Source organism: Antrostomus carolinensis, unplaced genomic scaffold, assembly GCF_000700745.2.
Source record: "Antrostomus carolinensis isolate BGI_N321 unplaced genomic scaffold, ASM70074v2 scaffold6938, whole genome shotgun sequence".
In the NCBI taxonomy this organism is placed as follows: Eukaryota; Metazoa; Chordata; class Aves; order Caprimulgiformes; family Caprimulgidae; genus Antrostomus; species Antrostomus carolinensis.
Genome location: NW_010330833.1, coordinates 13303 through 33369, shown reverse-complemented (window position 1 = coordinate 33369; position 20067 = coordinate 13303). Strand labels below are relative to the sequence as shown.

General features: G+C 42.0%; 1 protein-coding gene across 1 annotated transcript in view; it reads left to right on the top strand.

The window, feature by feature from the left end:
* Positions 1-345: 345 nt before the first annotated feature.
* LOC104528878 (sodium channel protein type 8 subunit alpha) overlaps positions 346-20067 on the top strand; it is a 31549-nt gene continuing 11827 nt past the window's right edge. The window contains 9 exon segments of the mRNA XM_010173023.1: positions 346-621; positions 8558-8676; positions 10167-10256; positions 10478-10606; positions 12826-12917; positions 16878-17099; positions 17862-17925; positions 18566-18707; positions 19400-19606. Of these exon segments, the coding sequence (XP_010171325.1) occupies positions 346-621; positions 8558-8676; positions 10167-10256; positions 10478-10606; positions 12826-12917; positions 16878-17099; positions 17862-17925; positions 18566-18707; positions 19400-19606 (1341 nt within the window).

Sequence of the window (20067 nt, the reverse complement as noted above, 5' to 3'; positions counted from 1 at the left end):
GTAGAACCTGGGTGAAGCGTCACGGGTGGCTTGTAGAACCTGGGTGAAGATCACGGGTGGCTCGTAGAACCTGGGTGAAGCGGGTGAGGACGAGATGTTTCACCCAGAGCCCAGCACTTGATGTGCATCTGCCTGTAGCTTGTACTGTGACTGAAGAGCAGCAGGTCTGCTTGCTTTGCTCCATGAGGACTTGAAGACCAGAGCTGCCCGTGGCTCTTGGATGCTCTGTGCTTGCCCCTGTTTTTTGCAGTGACTGACTTTGTTCTCCCTGTGCTCTTTGCTCCCCTGCAGAGCTGACCTGTCCGGGGTGCGACATCACTAAAGAAGCTGCTGCAGGATGAAAAGATGGCAGCGCGGCTGCTCGCACCACCAGGCCCTGATAGTTTTAAACCCTTCACTCCGGAGTCTCTGGCAAACATTGAGAAACACATTGCAGAATTAAAAAAGAAGCAACGTCCAAAGCAAGACAGCAGCCACCGGGATGACGATGAAGACAGCAAACCAAAACCAAACAGTGACCTTGAGGCGGGGAAGAATTTGCCTTTCATCTACGGGGACATCCCAAAAGGCCTGGTTGCTGTACCACTGGAGGACTTTGACCCTTATTATATGACCCAGAAAGTGAGTCTGCAAGAAAGAAGTTGCTTAAAACCACCTTTTTCTTAGGAAATTGCAGGTTTGGGTATGGTTTAAGTAGAAGACAAAAATGGATTCTTTGGATGGGTGTTGTTCGTTTGGTTTGTTATCTATTTTTCTTTGAGGTTCATATGATCAATCTTTAAGCACCTGCTTGGATGGAGTGAAGAGAACAAGGTCTGGAAACTAAAAATAGATCAAGTTGTGCTAATGTGCCAATTTTAACCATGAAGGCAATAAGAAGAATTTAATTGAGGGGTGTTGGTAACAGTTTTAAGTGTGTATTTCATTACTTGCATGGAATTCAATCTGAATGTGATCGCTGTGAAGCAGTGGGATGTAGAATCATGACAAAAAAAGAAGTGAGATAAACTAATTAACTCGCTTTCATCTTCATAATATTTTCTTTTTAAAAATATTTGTCTGTGGAATTAAGGTGATGTGATAGGAAGCATTTGTGGGTGCCAAAATGTATTAAGAAATGAAGCGTCGTGAGGGAAGCGGTGAGTAAGCAAACACCGTGCTGGAAATGGAGGGGAGGGATCTTCTCCTGGTGGAATAAGGAAGAGCATGATCACTGATTTTCTTAGAAGGCTAGATGACTTAGAACTAAGGTTCTTTTGTACTGTTTAATTTTGTTGCTTTCTTTGATAGAAATTTCATTTGAATAAGCTGAGATAATTACCGTCTCCAACTCAGGCTTAGCTGTGCCACTCGAGAAGCTGGAGGTTTGATCGTACATGTGCCAACAGTTGTGATGTGACCGTTCAAAACTTGGGTAGAATGGCTGTCATGTAGAATCAGGCAGTTGTCATGGGTAACAACATGTTTTTAGACTTTGTGTTGGGACAGGCATTTCTTGCCACACTCAGAAATGACTCTGTGACTGGCAGGGCATTATTCCCAGTAAATCAACTGAATTTGCTGCTCACGTTGGGTTTAACCAATCGCTCTTTTCTGTGTTTCCACTAGTGAATTTAATACTGATTCGTTGTGTCAGCAGTGCTGGGAGTACAGGGCTTTGAAATATGTGTTGAATACTGGGCAGGCTGGTCTTCAGGTGGATGTTGTACTTAAGGAAGTGTTTTGTCAGCTGCTGTTGTTGGTGAGAAGGTAGCTTATGTTATCCCTCAGAAATATTTTATTTTTATTAAACAAATATTTTCTCTTTATTAAACAAATCTGGTGTTGCCCAGTTTTGGTTTGGGCAGGCTGTGAAAAAGAGACATGTAGCTGAAGAGCAGTTTGCAGGATGGTCCTGTGCGTGGTCACTTGCACCCAACCCAAGTAGGTGTTATGAAATGTGGCTGCAAATCCAAGCAGAGTGTTTTGCGTCCTCTTTGTCTTCGTGTAGTTGAACGGACAGTGTACGTGGGAGAAATGGGCTGTGTTCTTTCTGACTAAGAAACATGGACCAGTTAGAACAAGTCCAGAGGAAGACCACGAGGATGATCCAAGGGCTGGAGCACCTCTCCTATGAAGACAGGCTGAGAGAGTTGGGGCTGTTCAGCCTGGAGAAGAGAAGGCTCCGGGGAGACCTTCTAGGGGCCTCCCAGTACCTGAAGGGGCTCCAGGAAGGCTGGGGAAGGACTTTTCCTAAGGGCAGTTAATGACAGAACAAGGGGAAATGGGTTTAAACTGAAAGAGGGGAGGTTTAGATGAGATATTAGGAAGAAGTTCTTCACTGTGAGGGTGGTCAGACACTGGAACAGGTTGCCCAAGGAAGTTGTGGATGCTCCTCCCTGGAAGTGTTGAAGGTCAGGCTGGATGAGGCTTTGAGCCACCTGGTCTAGTGGAAGGTGTCCCTGCTGCTGGCAGGGGGGTTGGAACTGGATGATCTTTAAGGTCCCTTCCAATCCAAACCATTCTATGATTCTAAGAGAGGAGAGCAGAGCTGAAAAGGTAGTGGGCACTGCCCTGTCCTGGAGCGTTGGGTAAAGGCCAACGCTTGGTTGTCTCAATGCTCCAGCAGAAGTAGGAGGCAGAGGGGGACCCTGTTATCCCTCACGCTTTATCAGTCTCCTTATTTGCCTCCCAGCACAATAAATCTTTCATTTTTAGAGAAAAAGAAGCCACCTTCCCAAGTTTGAAGGCATCTGTCATGTCTCCAGAAGAGCCGTACATTCCTGTGTGTAGCTGCTTGCAGAGCTCCTGCTCGCTTGGTGCGCCTGCGGTGTGGAGGTGCGAGCTCCCTGCGGAGCTGGAACAGCTGCTGATGGAGGGGAAGGTTCTGGAGCTGGGAGACAAATTCACACAGCCCTGCCAACCTCATCCTTTACTGTTCTGTGACAAGAGCCTCCTTGCTCTTCCCATAAACGCTGGCTTCACATTTTACTGGCTTTTTCTTTTGCATCCACTTCAGCGTGGTGATAGTTTAGGTCCCTGCTACTTCTTTGCTGCTTCAAATAGTCAGTGACTTCCCACAAAGAATTTTTTTTTAAGGCCATTAAAAAAGACCCTTCTCTGAATCATCAGGAATTGCGAATCTGCTTGAATCATGGGAACTTTTCCAAGATTTTATTTTTTGTTTTGTTTTTTTTTTCCCCTTCTCCAGCATTTGCCAGAAGGTTTTGCATCATCGGTCTTTTCTTTTAAAGCTAGACGTACAGCATGCATAGGAACAAATCAGCTGGTGGCTTTTCCTTGCAGTAGGACACGGTGCTCTTGGTTTATCTAAGGAAACTGAAATTGCATTTTAACTGAGAAGCTGAACTTTCAGCCTGTTAACTGATATTTAAAGAGGAAACACTGTGACCTAGAAACAGAACCATGCTACAGGGAGTCAAAAGTCACCAACCCTACGAGCAATGGTTTTGTCCGAACTGCTTCTCTTTTCTCTGCTCAATTTCACTTTGCAAGAGTAAGGACTCTTAGGGGAATCAGCAAATTCCCTTTGCTCACAGGTAGTAGGTTTTGGAGCTAATTTAGCTCCTTTTTGTCTTTATGTAAGTACCAGAGAGAATTTCTTCATGATTCTTTGTTTTGTAAATAGTAATTGCCTGAAGCACGTGGTAGAAGCAATAGTTGCCCACGATATTTGTTATGGAAACCTGAAATGTTTCAGTTAAAAACCCCAAAAGGCAGGTACCTGAACTTCCTTGTGCAAACAAAATTCAGGGCACTTACCTATGTGAGCATCCCTAGCAGTGAAAGCAAAGCAGTTGATTGTCTCATAGTCTAGTTTTCCTTCAGTGTTTGCTTAAGCAATAGGTAAGGACCATCATCCTCTTTTATTTCCACAACCTTATTAATATTTCTGTTTTTTAATGGGTTTTTTTCTATCTTTTAGACTTCTCTCTCCTTCTCTTCCATTTATGGTCTAGGCTGTCACTCCTACTAATCAACTCCTCGCCTTGTTCTTTCCCGTTGAACGTTATTTTTGCCAGGTTGTGGTCATTTAGGTCATTTTCCTCAAGTAAGTTCCATTTCACTCTGTATGAATCTCACACTTGCTTCAGAACAAGGTAAAGGTGCTCATGCTCCTGCAATGGCTCCTTTTAGGAGGCAGTAGAAGGTCCCTAAATATTCTGGGAATTAAAACCACATACAAGCTTAGATGGATTAAATTTCAATGGAAAAATCAACCCTGCAGTTGTAGAAGACTTTATGCATCTGTGAACGTCTGAGGCTGGAGTGGGATTGTCTGAGGTCACCTATAGCTTGCAGATGAGCACCTGAGGATCTTTCTGGTGCGTATGTGCCAATGGAGTGACTTGCAACTTCGTCAAGTCACATGCACAGTTTGGAAATGGGCCCTCTGGTTCAGAATGTCACCTTGACTGTGTGGAACTGGGAAAATTACAGGGATGTGAGAGACCAGCCTGGGGAAGGCATGTCTGGCTCTAACATGTGCTTCAAGGAGCCTTCACTGGTGACTTCTGTAGGGCAAGGTAACAGCCCTACAAGGTTATGATGCCATTAGTGGGTTTTGCATTTCAGTGAAGTCACTGAAACAGAGAGAAGAATCAGGACCATCTCAAAAATCAGCCTTTTCTCTTTATTTCCAAAAGCTAATTACCTTTGCCAGGTCTTGCCTGTTTAATGTTAGTTTTTTTTCTTCCACTCCATCTCTCTGGTAGGCTTAAAAGGAGTAGAAATAGTAAGTGTGCCTTTCCTAGCCGTGAGCAGGGCGTGCAGAGTGTGGCATGGACCAGGAGGTGAGAGAATCTCTGCTGCAATCACCTAAATAACTGCAACCCACTGGTGATGAGGGGAAGGAAGGAGAATCATTTCCGCTTCTGAGGCAGAATTAATTTCCTTACATAGGCAGATTGTGAGGTTGTTGGAACTTAAATCCAGATCAATTTCTCAATATTGCATTGAACAATATTTATTTTTTTTATAATATATCTTTCAGGAATGTTTTATTTGATAAATTAAAAAAGTATATATATAACAAGGGTTTTCCTATTTTGGGCTTGAAATAAGAAATGAAAGCAAGAGCAAAATGTGGCAGATACTTTCTTCCCATGAGCTTTTTAGTGGTGAAGAATAAGTTACTAAGAAAGAATAAATTTATCCCCTTTTGCAGGGGGATGGAAAAATAAGTATTAAATAATGTCTTTTCCCTATTAGGAAGTACACGTCTATGAGCCAAAACAGACTTGAAAAATATTTAGCATTGACGTTTAATTCTGTGTATATTTCTTCAGCCTACGGGGTGCCAGAGTTCCCCGTAAATTAATTTTGAAAATAGCTATTTTAAAGTAACTTGCTCGGGGTGTCATCAGAACGCCGTCACTCTCTTGCTTGACATGGAGAGTAAGGCAGTCAGCAGTTACCGCCGTAGGAATATGGTTCCATATGTTCTTGGGCTGTTCATAAAGCTGTTTTTCTTCTTAAATCTTCTGCCTACTCCTCCTCACTTTTCAACCATTACAGAAATGCTGGAAAAGCTGCGTGAAGCGAGAGTGGTTTCAATCTTCATGTCACTGGAATGCTTTTTGCCATCCCTGGATCGATGCTGTCGCGCTCTCCGGCGTCGCTTCTTCAACGCACTGTTTTGCAAATGGCTTTAGCAAAGGTTTCTCTTTTGTGATCTTACTTTGAGAACTATTTCTAAGCTTTCTGTAAAATGTGGATTCCCAGCCAACTTTAGGAAAGCCAAAGTGGACAGAGCCTTTTTTTTGCAACTCTCTAACAACAACCTGAGACTTCTGAAAGTTCAAGCAGACTTCATCTCTGAGGAGAAGACTGCAAAATGCCTTTCCCCAGGTATCTCCTTGCTCTGAGTTTTGAGCTTTACCTCAGCAGATCTTAAAAGGGCTTAAAGATGTTCTTGGACCTGACCCAGCAAACATTTTAAGAGCGTGCAGCCATTTTGAAATGGAGTTTTAATATGTCAGCAGCATAAAGAAAAACTAAGAGAAGGTTTTAAATTGCCAAACACTTTTTGGCTTTTGTGTGTTTCTTTCTATTGATGAGGCCAAGAGGAGATTTACCCAGGATTTTTTAGAAGATGTGGATGGAAACTGGAGCAGCAGATCTTGGAATATCAGAATCGGTGAGCAGGCTGGAATGTACGGCACCTTGTTTGTGTTATGGTTGTGCTGAGGATCCCAGTTATGATGGGCTTTATAGACGGGAATGAGTTCAACGAGCATTATGGGCTAAAAAGAGAAAGCTGGGCAGAGCATGGAAGAGAAGACAAGGAGCTGCCATGTGTAAGGTCACGGAATAGGTGGAGGACCAAGCTCACAAGCAGAATGTGGAGTTCACGTTTGGGAGGCGATTGCCCTGATCGTTGGATGAAGCAGCTGATGTTACAGCAGAGAATGCCAAAGTTCTGGGTCAATCCCTGTGAAACAGCTATTGAGAGGGTGTGTTTCCATGTCATCTCCCCAGCGTGCCAGGGCCAAACAGTCTCTGACCCTCCACAGAGAGCAGTTCACATCCACCTTCCCCAGCTGAGCCTGGCTTGTTCTTCTAGTACAGGTCTGAAGTCTTTGGGTTGGTTTTCATCTGTGAAGCAGCGTGTACGTACCTGTGTCTCCATGTGAAGAGCTGTTTGACTTCTGGCTTCCTGAGCCGTGTCTGAGCAAACCACAGGGCTCCTGCATGGTGGTTTTTCCCATGTGGAAATGGAGGCAAAACGAAATGAAACCACCTCCCAGAACCACAGCATGGGGGTTTGGGGGAATCTCTGTCTTTGCTCAGCTCACCTCGTGCCCACGTAATGTTCAGCACAGTCACATCAGAGATTTCATTGCTTGAAAGATGTGGCAGAGTTGAGAGCTCAGTGTTGTGTCAGGGACGCAACAGAAGCCCGTGAACATCCCAATGTGATGGGTATCCTGCTCCAAAGCCTCAGTGAAAGAAGATTTAAAAGTGAATAGAATATGAATCCTGGAAAGTTTGTGGTGTCTGGGAGAGGGAGACAGCTGGTTCTTAAAATCCAGCGTCCCTTGACCACTCTGTAATCTGCAATTTTGAAAAACTTATGGCCTTTTAGAATATTGTTACACGCCAAGGTAATCTGTTCATTAATTCTTGATGCTGCAATTTTAAGAGCTGTCCAGGGTTGTCTTGAAAGTGCTTTTGTTGGGAGATGCATTAGCGGTTATGATAACTAATCTTTCTCACCCGGTGCTGAACCACAATCTGATTTTTGATTTCCTTTTCAAATAATTTACTGCTCCATGGGCTAATTTAGCCAAATGAGCTAAAAGACGTTGTTTCACTTACTAGGAGGGAAATGACAAATTTCATAAGAGAGTGAGTCTCCTGGGGAAGCACAGTGAGTGCGTTGGCAGAAAGCCCTCGTGGATTCCCTCGCGCTGGGCGCCGGGAGGCTCGGGGGCTGTGCCAAACGGTGGGCTGGTGCCGGGGAACCAACCCACGGCACGGCCGGCTTCACTCCCTTCCCCTGCCACGCTCCCAGGCTTCATCCTGCCTCTCGCTGATGCTGCAGCATCCCAGAGGGGATGTAAAAATGGGAAGATGGTGCTGGGGAAAGGGCTTTGGCTCTTCAGTGCACACCAATTGCCTGTTTTCCCTTGGAGTCGAGGGGTAGGTGCATTGAGTGTGCTGCTATTAAGCAACTATGGTTCTAATTTTACCTCTCCAGATGGCTGCGTGCGATTCTGCCGGTGATTTTGATAGGCATGTTCGCTAGCGGGGAGATGAAGTAGCTGGTCTGTATTTTAAGGCTGGTGATGGAGAGATGAGATCGATTCTGCCTCACGTTTCCATGATTCATTCCACAGGTTCTGTATAAAGTAACCAACCTTAACATCTCGCTAATTAAAGGCGATGAGAGCACATGACTGTGCCTGGAGTCAGTGCACCAACGTGGAACGTGCTCAAAATTACCCATGAGTGGGGATGATGGGTGTGTGACTCGGGTCTGCTGGGGTGGTGACAACTCTACCATGATGTTTTCTTTGTGCTTACATGTCAAATCTTTCTTTGCAGGTGAGGTGCTGTCTCATTTGTTGTAGTAGCTCTTAGCGAGGTTTGGGAAGGAGGCACAGGCTACGCCAACCCTGTGCCATAAAGATGGTCTCGTGCACGGGGCAGTGACGTGAAGTCTGGGTTCAATTAATTCTGCTAATCAAAATTCTGCTAATCCTGAGTTTGTGATCTGTAGTTGCTTTGAACTTCAGTTCTTACCTATTCAATAGGGGTACTAACGCTTCTGCCCTCGCGTGATGACGGTGCGCGCTCTTGGATGGGAGATTTTGCTTCTGTGTGTCTAGTAAATTGGATGGTTTGGAGTAGAATTATTCATGATGAACTGGTAGGTATGTTTTACCCTAATGGGAACTTCATAAAGGAGATTTATTCTTTAAAAAAAAGCAGAAAATGCTATTTTTTTTAGCATGGAAGTTGTTTGTCTTTCTTGGTACAATTCATGCTCTGATTTCCATGCATTAACTTTCTCTCTCTCTCTCTTTTTCTTTCTTTCTTTGTTTCTCCACAGACCTTTGTAGTACTAAACAGAGGGAAAACACTCTTCCTATTTAGTGCCACACCTGCCTTGTACATTTTAAGTCCTTTTAATCTGTTTAGAAGAATAGCTATTAAAATTTTGATACATTCATATCCTTTTTTATTACTGAGTTATTTTTGCCTTTGTGTATTTATTGAAAAATCTCTTGACCTGTTGTTGTCTTACTGCTCAGTTCGAATAGTGTCTGTGAATTATGGTTCTGCACCTGGAGAGGTTAGATTGACCTCAGAGCATACTCAAAAATGTAGGTTTTTTGAATGGAAAAACATGATCCTTTGGACATATCCAATCAAGTAAACACTTTATTTATTTTCTCTGCTAAATTGTACCTATCTGTGTCCATTCTTCCATCAGTTCACAGACATGGATAAGTTTTGGAACAGATATCATTTAAGTTTATGCTTCACATGAAGAGCAGTTGAGCTTTAACTAGCTGCTAAAATGGTTACAGACAATTAATGTCTGTAGAAGGAACCCAAGACACCTTATGTGTAATTAGACACTGACTAATTTCTTCCTCTTTTGGCATCTCTCAAACTTCCTTCTAATGGCAAGGCTATTCCAAAATGTTCCACCGCAGGGGTTCAGCCAGCTCTGATAGCTTCAGAAACATCATCTGTAGGTGTTATTAAGGGGGGAAAAATTTTTACAAAGGTAGTATATTGAGTGAGGTGCTTTGCCCTGTTTATTTGTTTTTAGAAAGTGACTCTAAAACAGAAACACATTCACTAGTTGTTTTAGAGGCTTCTATATCCTGACTTCCCACATCTCATGTGAAGAAAAAGCTTTTCCATCTTCTAATGCTTCAAACTCAACTTGGGATCTGAGGCTGGGAGGATTTTCTTTGGCTTGTGTGTTATTTCTCGTAGCCTTTCCTCCCCTCTGGGTGCGCTGGGACGCAGCTGAGAGCTACAGATCTGTCAGGTTGAGACTGAGATGCTGGCAGTGGGGCTTGGGCTTTGATCTAAGATCCATTTGAGTCTGCTTAAACAGCTTTGGAAGTCAAACAGCTTTGGATCTGACCCTGAATTTCACCATTCTGCTCATAATTCAATAGTTAAAATCTACTTCTAATTCTGAAATTGTGCTGCCCCTGTGACGCTCCTCGAATCAGTTGGTCCAGCACCTTCCATCTGTAAACGTGACACACGAGATCCTGGACATGCAGAGATGTTTGGAAAGATCTGTAAGATTTTCCCTGAGTTAAATCCTAGGTGTCCATGGATTCCAACGCTGCTTCCCTGTTGGATATATTAGCAGACAATATATTTTGATGTTACTGAATAGATGGAGTTATTTAGGGAGATATTTGCATTTTGGCATGTGATTTTTTGAATTGCTAAGACATACCAGAAAATATAAAATAAATTAAATGGTGATGTAAAAAACACTATTTATATCTAGTCACTCCAGTCTTATTTCCCATGACTGCTGGAAGCATCTTGGCTTTTATTTGTAGTCCACAGAGAATAGACTGGAAATTGTTGTTGAATTTTATTGTAGCCCAGTGATCTTCAGGGAGCCATAAGGTGATGTAAAGAGCCACCCAGTGTCCCTTTGATCCTTGACTTTGTTCTACAGTATTTAGCATGATCATTATGTGCACTATTTTGACCAACTGTGTGTTCATGACTTTTAGTAACCCGCCTGAATGGTCGAAGAATGTGGAGTAAGTAACACTTCTTGTGGTTTTAAGAATCTCACAGAATGTTTGTTTTTCTTCCATTGAGAAATCAGTTCCTACTCACGTTTAAGTTAGCATGGAACCAAGTCATCTTTTATATCAGTTTTATTTAGACAAAACTCTTTGTAATTCATCTTTTTTCATGACTGAAATGACATTTCTCCAAATTTCTCAGCCCGTCTCTCTCTCTCTCTTCCTCGTAACAGGTATACATTCACTGGTATTTATACATTTGAATCACTTGTGAAAATTATTGCAAGAGGTTTCTGTATAGATGGCTTTACTTTCCTACGGGATCCATGGAACTGGCTAGATTTCAGTGTGATCATGATGGCGTAAGTTGTGTTTTCACATTATTTCAGGTATTTGTGGCATACGGGAGGGGATGAGACCTGAGGAAGAGGGGTGGATATGGAAAGAAAAAAATAAATGAAGAAAAACTGAAGCAAATCCCCAAAAGATTTCTTTCTTGATTTTTTTCAAAAGAAAGCTTTAGCCTGACACAGAGTCTCAGATCTAAAATGCAACTCCATGGAGTTAGTGGAGTTGCTGCTGCAAAAAATATGATTTTCTGAAAACTGCCTTTATTAATATAAGACTTTCTAATAGCACCTAGCAGTTTAGATTGCTCCCATGCCAGAGTGGCAGCTTGTCCTGTAAAGCACAGGACTAGAAGCCAAATATCCCTAAATTCTAGTCTCTACCACCCCTTCCCTCCTTGGGCTTGTGTATTAAGATTTCCCGGGCTGTGACATAAGGTTGAACAGTTATTAACCCATTTCTGGTGCGTTGTCAGAAAAGGAGACACTTTATTTTCCTTCTCCAATCTTTTCTCTTGTGCCAGATCAGCTTTCCTTGGTCTAATAATGAGGATTCATGGGGGATGTCTGAATTCACAGCTGAACCAGGAGATGCATGCTAGATTTCTGATTTTTTTAATTATTTTCTTTTTCCTTAATGACCTGTGTTGATTGTTGATTAGACTTAATGCCACTGATGAAAACCAGGTGTATGTCACTGGTATTCTGAGTCGCTGGCAGAACAGATTTCTTTTTTCTTTTTCCCCTTTTACATGTGTTTTTGGAATATTGCACGTGTGCATGTTTGGGTTCCTGTAGTCAACACAAGATGATGAAATTGAGGGATCATAGAGCCTAATTTTCAAGGGGTCAGAACACTTGAATTTAACTGTAGTAAGATGCTTTAATTTTATAAAATGCCTTTTTTGGTAGGGGGCTGGATTCTACACCCAAGATTGTTGATTTTCTTGAGCTTCTGCTTCTTTTTCTCTCTAGTTTTTTCTATGTATTTAAATTATATGCAAAGAGTTGGACACAAAAGGCAAATGACCAGTAACTCGCTGACACTGGTTTTACTGCTGAACAGATGGGGATCTGCTGTGCACAAACACACCTGTGCAGCTGAGGCTCCCAGTTCTGTGCACACAGGTCAAACTCCATCTGTGAATTAGTTATTTCCTTTATTTCTGGATAAATTAACACGTAACAGCATGCCAGCTTTAGAAGGCCCAATGCCTTGGTCTGAAATAAGTGTGCTAAATCTCCAGCTGATCTAACTCTGTAACCTCCTTATTTCCAGTGAGGTTGCCTGTAGACTTCAAATACAATCCTTTTTCGTGTCAAGGGCTAGAGCAAGCCTCTGTGTTATTTAAATCCCACTAGCAGGGTCTAAGTTTTATAAAACTTGAGGCCTTTCTGCACCAGGAAGAATCTTTAATATTGTGCATTTCTTGTGCTTTTTCATACCGTGTTTCTCCACAGACAGCACAGGGGAAATACTCAAAGTTGTGGTAAAATACAACTCTGTTAACCTTGCATTAAACCTCTTATCCTCTGTGTATCTCAGGTTTATCCCCTTGTAAAATGGGGTTAATCAGACCTACCTGTGCTTCACAAACAGGTAGTAAAGCATAAAGGATTAAAATGATGCTAATCAAAGCCAAAGATGATCATAGTTTATTAAAAACACCAAATGAAGTGAATATACCTGAAACCATTGAACTGAGGTGATGTCTCCAAGTCTCCTCGCCTCTCTGTCAGTTTTACAATTCCCATCTTCTGTAGAGATAGTGTGAAATTTTCACATCCTGTCTAGGTGAGAACACCTGGCCAAGCTGGTTGCAGTGTGGAGAGACTTTAAACTGTGTTTTGGCTCTGAAATTTTCTGTCTCTTTTTTTATTATTATTTTTTTTTAAATTGCCAGTTCTGAAGTGTTTTAAATGACAAGCTGTTTCCTACAGACAGACAACTATATGAAAAGGAAGGTGACCCCAACGGTGCCATTAACTCTGGTTTAATTCTGCAGGTATATAACAGAGTTTGTAAACCTAGGCAATGTTTCAGCTCTGCGCACTTTCAGGGTTCTGAGAGCTTTGAAAACTATTTCTGTAATTCCAGGTAAGGCGGCCTCCGGTTGGTGTTAGCTGTTGGGTACAGGCCCCTGTGAGTGATGTATTGCTTTGTCTGTAGTTGTTGTTATTTTTGGTGTGTGTATTGTCATTGTGTTTTTTGTGTGTGACCTCCCTCATTGCAGATATGTCACAGAGTTTGTGGACCTTGGGAATGTCTCAGCATTGAGAACTTTCAGAGTTCTCCGAGCTTTGAAAACTATCTCTGTCATTCCAGGTGAGAACCATTAAGCATTAAAGGCTGGTTGTGCGTGTGTCTCTTTTCCGTATCTCCCCTCTCATCCTGCATCGCTTATTTCTCAGATCTTTGTGATGGGCTTTGCAGTCTGTATAAACAGAGACATTTGAAATTAAGGCTTCTGGGCCATCAAATCGTGGGATGAACAACCTGCTGTTCCTCCATACTTCTTTATCCCTCTCTACGCACGTGGCTATCGGATCTCCGAGCTGAAAGCCAAGCCTAAAGTTTAGTTCCACATGAATAAAGGATCAGGCTCTCCCTCCTCAGCCTGAACAGTTTCTTGCTCAGCAAGTCATCTTGTTAACATCAGTGTTTCTAGTGTTGTTTTAGGAATAACTGTGTAAAGCAAGTGAACAAAACCCAACCAAGATTAAAACCTTTCTGCATGAGTCTACTTCAGTTACTTGGAGTCAGATGGGATCTGGGGCAGGTTGTCTTCTAGGTAATGACAATGAGCTTGGCTTCCCGTCTTCAGAAAGGGTTGATGCTGCTGTTTTGAGATGGACTAAGCTAAACAGAGCATTGGCACTACCAACTTTTGCATTTGTGTGTTGCAATGGAACCGGTTGTCGGCTCTTATTGCAATAGTGTGTGGCCCAAAGTAGTGACTGAGCTTTCACTGAGCCAGAAGTTCTCATTCATAGACCTGCATTTTTCCTGTGCCACCCCCACAATTGGACTTTGCAGAACCTTCACTTACAAGGCTACTTCTAGTCTCCTAACTCAGTCTGGGTGTCAGAGGGTAAGCAGTGGCCCTTCCTTTATTTTAAGAGACCACGGGTGCATCATGGACAGAGAATATGATTCTGATAATGAATTCTTGTCTAGAAAAGTCTTGTGCAGATGGTTTCTCAAAAGTGTCCCTGATTTTAAGGCCAAAATTCAGTTTTCATAGGCACTGAAGCATCTGTCGTTTTCCAGTTTTTCAGGTGCTTGACCTGTCTCAAGGTGGGCACCTTAAATAATCACTTGATTGAGTTTTGCTCTTCTATTTCGTTGTGTTTTGTTTCCTAATGCATTAACTGATAATGATTCTTTTGCTTTCTCAGGCTACACTTGCATATACGTTTGCCAGAAAAAGAGACAATGGAATTGTAGGGACCCATCACTTTTGTCCCCATTCCAGACTGCTAAACCCATCAGATGTACATGGCTGTTGTGCATGATGTTCTTAAGTGGCAGCTGCTTTCCTTGCACCGAATGAGAGTATGCTAGAATAATCTTCTTACTTAGCCTTCCTTAATGTTTGGCAGTGCACATACAAAGAGCAAAAGGTATTTGGTAATTGCTATTAGCGCTGCACTAGAGGCATCTGAAGTGCAGCTGAGATTCTATCAGCCTGCTCCAGGTATTAACTGGCTCTCTCAAAGTAAAGCATCGATGTTCAAATGAGTTTCATATGTGTTTTGCTTTCATAATCAGAGCAAAGTGAAGATGATGCAACTTTAATGAGCCAGTTACTCAATGTGTGACAGCATGTCTTGTCTTCCTATGGAAAGGAGCAGAACCGAGTTTTGTATCGTTCTCTCCATGCTACTCAAAAACAAATGGAGTTTTCCTTTTATTTCAAGTGACAGCAAGGGGAGGGTGTGGGATCTTCAAAGTTCAGTGCAGCCATAGTTTTAATGAAAGGAATGATTTGCTGAGGGGATTCCTCAGCAGTTTGAGTGTTGGGCACACTGAACACATCCATGGCTGGAACTGTAAATGACAAAGCTTTGGTTATTGGTATCTGGGATAGGATTGGCCCCGCTGTGGTTCTGCGGCACGTAGGTAAAGCACAAACCTTGCTCCCCTCTCGATTATGTGACTAACAATACACAATGTAAAGCATTTGTGTAATTAGCCTTTTGGGTTGTTTAATCTGAACTTAGGCATAGGGGTGCTCTTTATGGGTTTCAGTCCTATCACGTCTCAGGGAAGAAGTGATTTTTAGAATACACTTAATATTAAAATCTAAAGGGGTTCCCCTTCTGCTTCAGTGTATGGAATGGAATGGAAATGTTAACACTGCGCTGAGCTAATGAGAAAATTACCTTGCTGTTATGACAAGTGCTAACTACATCTTCTGTCAATAATTGGAATTGTCTTTAGTGTGGTTTTTTTTTACATGAGATAAAAATAGGAAATATTACAAGAATATGACGTGCTACTGGATAAAGTGCAGGTAGAAGGATTTGTGTAACAGGAACAGTCTGTGGCACCTATGAGCTACAGTATCAAAATATTGCTTCCATCTGATAGCTTGATAAACCATCTTAAACTCTGGTGATCTAAAGCTTTTTATTGGCATTTGAGTTATTAGTGTTTTAATTGACTAATGCCATCCATCTCCGTGCACTGCCAGCCTGTGACACAGCTCCATTAAATAGGAGCCAGGGGTAAATCTGGATCTGCAGTACCTGAAGGCGACGGCTTCACTTGAAAGTTGTTAAAGTTGTATTTGTCCTTTGACTGGACTGGGGACACTCTTGCTGCCAGTTTATGATTGTGATTCAAAATCCTATTGTCTTTATATGCCTATGAGAGAGCAACATACAAACCAGAATCACCAGCGCTGGTGTAAACGGCTGCATGAGCGGAGTGGTGTGTATTGAGAGTGGAGATGAGCATGCAAACGAGTGCTGGAATGGTCATTTGTCTGCCTGAAATAACAGTAAAAAAAACACTTTGTGTTGGAGTAGAGCTTTGGCATTGATTAAAAGTTTTGAAGATTGAAGTAAAAAATATTTTAAAACATTATTCCTCCAAAAGAATTCATTTTTATTGATGTGGTTTTGAATCTTTGTGTTCCTGTATGGATCAAACCTCTGTTGGTATAGAAAGGTTTCTTGTCAAAGGTTTGTTGCAGAGTGCTCATGTGGTTTCAGCCAGAGACTTGGATCTGATTTGCCCCAAATTTGACTGGATCTGAATCTTTGTGTTCCTGTATGGATCAAACCTCTATGGTATAGAAAGGTTTCTTGTCAAAGGTTTATTGCAGAGTGCTCGTGTGGTTTCAGCCAGACTTGGATCTGATTTGCCCCAAATTCAACTGGATCTATGATTTTTATTTATTTTTTTCCCCTTCACTACTCATTTATAAATGCAAGATCATCCCATTTAACATCAGAAAGGCTGAATAGAGGATCCTAATCCTGTATTGTTTCTGCATCCAAAATTCTTGCTCATTTAGATCTGTCTCCTGCAAGCTTTAGTGCTGCGTTCTTCCCCTAGTTCATGGATGGTTCCTTTTACAAACCAGACTGGTTTGGAAAACCAGCAGGATTCTTGACTTATGCCTAAGCTGATTTTTAATATTGAGCCTTACCTATTAGTGATCCTGATGGCCTTGATAAAACCCAAAGAGCCAGCAACTCCAGGTGAAATCCTGCCCTACCTGTAACAAAACCCGTGATCTGAATGGAAGATCCAGCTCCCGCGAGGAAAAGGGAAGCGCTGAAACAGTTTAGTCAAGCCGTAGAAACTTAAGATGTAGACATTTCAAAAGGTATTTGATCTTTGTCAGTTGTTGTAGTTTGTGCCAATAAGCCAGACTTAAACACAACTAAATGTGTCCATGGAGAGGTTTGAAGTGGTGTTATCTTCATTTAACATCTTTGTTTAGACAAACCCAGCTTTTATGGCAACGTCTCGTGAAGACGCTTTGCATCCTCTGCCGCAAGGCTGGGGTATTGGCAGGGATGAACGCTGGTGTTCTGGTTTGTTCAAACTATTGCTACTTCACCATCGAAACCAGTGAGCTTGGTTTGTACATCACCTTTATCGTACTGTGTGGAAAACCTGAATGCAAGTGGTGGTTCCCAGGAACCCGACCCTTTTATAGCAACAACCTTTTGCCACCATATGCTGGTTATAAGGTACTGTGGGTATTTGAATTGTCGATGTCTTTTCATTCTACAGGAGTGATTTCTAGTCTTGTTTTCTTCTCTGCAGGCTTGAAGACCATTGTGGGTGCCCTAATTCAGTCTGTGAAGAAGCTGTCGGATGTAATGATCTTGACAGTGTTTTGTCTCAGTGTCTTTGCTCTGATTGGGTTGCAGCTGTTTATGGGCAATTTGAGGAACAAGTGTGTGATATGGCCAATTAATGTGAATGAGACTTTCCTGGATAACGGCTCTAGGGGCTTTGACTGGGAGGAATACACCAACAATATGTGTAGGTATTTCTGCAGTGATACTCCTTAAAACCTTCTTATTTGGCTTATTGCTGCTGACCAGGATTTCTGACGTGGCTCGTGGTGTGGTGTGTCCAGCTTTGCACAGTGAAAACCCTTTGTGCAGATTTTTTTCAGTTTTTAGAAACCTGTCCTTGTTAAGGTGTTTCTAGTTGGGTTCATCCTTTAGAAGGTCTTAGCTGTGCTCTTTTAGCTAAATATTTTGGTAAAAATACATTTTTAAATTCTTTTTTTCAGTTTTGTTTCCAATTACAAACCTTTTAAATACAGTCAATGGGAAGTAACTCTGCCCATTTAAATCCCTGGGCTGGATGTCAGGTCCTTCACTTAGTTTCACTGAGTTCTTCAGCAAATGTACGTGAAGTTGGTACCTGTTTCTGCTTTGCAGCATCTTTCCTCACTGGCAGGATTTCAGAGCTGTAAATGATGCTGTGGATGATCAAGGAACCAGCTTCTACAAGTTTTTATAACTTAGTTTCTTTCTCGCTTTGAGCTTCTCTACTGTGCAGTCAGCTAGTTTTAAATCTTTACTCAAAATACAATACTGACTTCCAGAAGGGTGTTTAAACTCAGGCACAGTTAGTGGGGCTGATGTTATTGAAAGCTGAGTTAGTTTATTGATAAATTTACCAGTCATGGATCTAGAGAGCTCTTAAGGGAAGGTTTTTATAGTGCTATAGTATGTTAAATCCTCTAACTCCATATGTGTGTGCATGTAATCTTTTCTTTTTCATCTTCTTCAGCAAATTTTTACATAATTCCTGGTGCCCCTGATCCTTTGCTCTGTGGTAACAGCTCAGATGCAGGGTGAGTGTTGAGCTTTATTAAACAGAGACTCTTAATTGCTGTGTTGGCTCATGATGGCAAAACCTTTGTAATATTTCCTGTTGCTTCCTTTGTTGGTTCTGGTGTTATTTCACATGTAAAAGGTTTCACTTTTCTTAATCTAATTGTTAATCCATTGTTACTATCTGTTTGACTAATACAGTGTAAGCTGACATTTTCCATGTCATCTCAGGAGACAGGTACATCTAATGATGATTATCAGGGGCATTATTTCCCCTCTCAATCCAATCATCAGACTCATCAGAGAAATAGGGGATGGAGGTTCAGAAATGGAAACTTTCCATGTGCTTCCAATTGGTTTTTCACCCAGTCCTTCAGCTCTAAAGACACTTGGGGCAAAAGCTAGTCCTTTCGGCTCACGTTGGGCGCAAAGCCTTGTGGTGCCACATCTTGTTTCCATAGGACAGAGATAAACAGGGCTCTTCTGAAATCCTGTCAGTCTCCTTGTCTGCTCTTCTTCCTTGACACCCAAATCAAAATGCATGCCATTTGTGACAAGGGTTGTGAAAATCCACGTGAGCATGGATAATGTGCACATTGTCAACTTGCTCTATCATTTAACTGCCTTAATGCCCTGAAATGGTTGTTGTCTTTTTCACAGTCAATGTCCAGAGGGTTACACGTGCATGAAAGCAGGACGGAACCCCAACTACGGTTACACAAGCTTTGACACTTTCAGCTGGGCTTTTCTGGCTTTATTTCGCCTTATGACTCAGGACTTTTGGGAAAACTTGTATCAGTTAGTAAGTAAACACTTTGCTTCAGTGTTACACAAGATGAGAATTTGGGGACAATATGGGAAAGGAAAATGAGAGAAGCTTTATTTTATTCCTCCTATCTGAAAGAGTAACTACACCTAAAGGTGCACAATGAGGTATTGTGTGTTGAGGAGAAGGGGGACATTACCTGTAAGCAGGTGGTGTACTTCTAAGGGATGGGAGATCCTCAGCATGCGTACAGCTGAACTGTGAATTAATTCTGGAAGAACCTGACCGCCTGCTGCAGAAGATTATGAGCAGTTCAGCTCTGTGCATGGAAGGTGCTCAGGCACTTTGGAGGGCAGAGTGTTTCCTTGTAACCTGAGGACAGTTTGGGGACCTTGCTGAAATGGCTTTTCTTCGGTTTTGTTTTGTTTAAGGGAGTCTGAGCATTGAGTTTCACACTGTACTTCTGAATCATTTTCAGTTTGCATCCGCTGGATGTTCCCTTAAGAGAAGAGGGGGGGATGTCACCTTTTGTGTTTATGGCTAACGAATGTGCAGTGTCTTAGTGCTTTGTGGTGGCAGTGCTGAGGTGTTAAATATTCAGCACCACTATATTTTCTTAGAACCATTCAGGTCAAGAAAGTTGAGATCAGTTCACGTATCAGCTGTCACTTTCAAATTGCTTTCCCTTTTCCTTTTCTTTTCCCTCTACCATTCTTTTCTACATCCAGACCTTACGAGCAGCAGGAAAAACCTACATGATCTTCTTTGTCTTGGTGATCTTTGTGGGATCCTTCTATCTGGTTAATCTAATTTTGGCTGTGGTAGCTATGGCTTATGAAGAGCAGAACCAGGCCACGTTGGAGGAGGCAGAGCAGAAGGAGGCAGAATTTAAAGCCATGTTAGAACAATTGAAAAAGCAGCAGGAAGAAGCACAGGTGAGTGTTTTGATTGTATATTTTTGGATGCATTTACTTATTTTAAGATTTATTAGCCTGTTATTACAGAGCAGTGACATATAATCAAAAAATGCAGCAATACTGTGGCTGGCTTGCCTTGGCATCCCATCCCCTGTTGACTGGGGTTGATATTATACACTTCCCTGCTGCTGCTGGTTTTTCCTGAATTATATGCAATCTTGCTGTGTTTATTTTGTACTGGAAAACTCCCTTCTTTTAAGGAAATGTTAAATGTTCTCAAAGTTTCTAGTCAAGCATAGGAATATCTTTGCAGGACAGACAAGTACATCTTTGCTGGTCCTTCATCAAATGCTTGTAAACAAAGCTGTGGGCCTGAGAGAGATTTTACTAACTGTAAAAATAGACAATAAACATTTTTACAAGTCCTGGCTGGAAGTTTCTTCCAAAAGACAGAATAAGCATCTCAGTCCTGCCTCAAA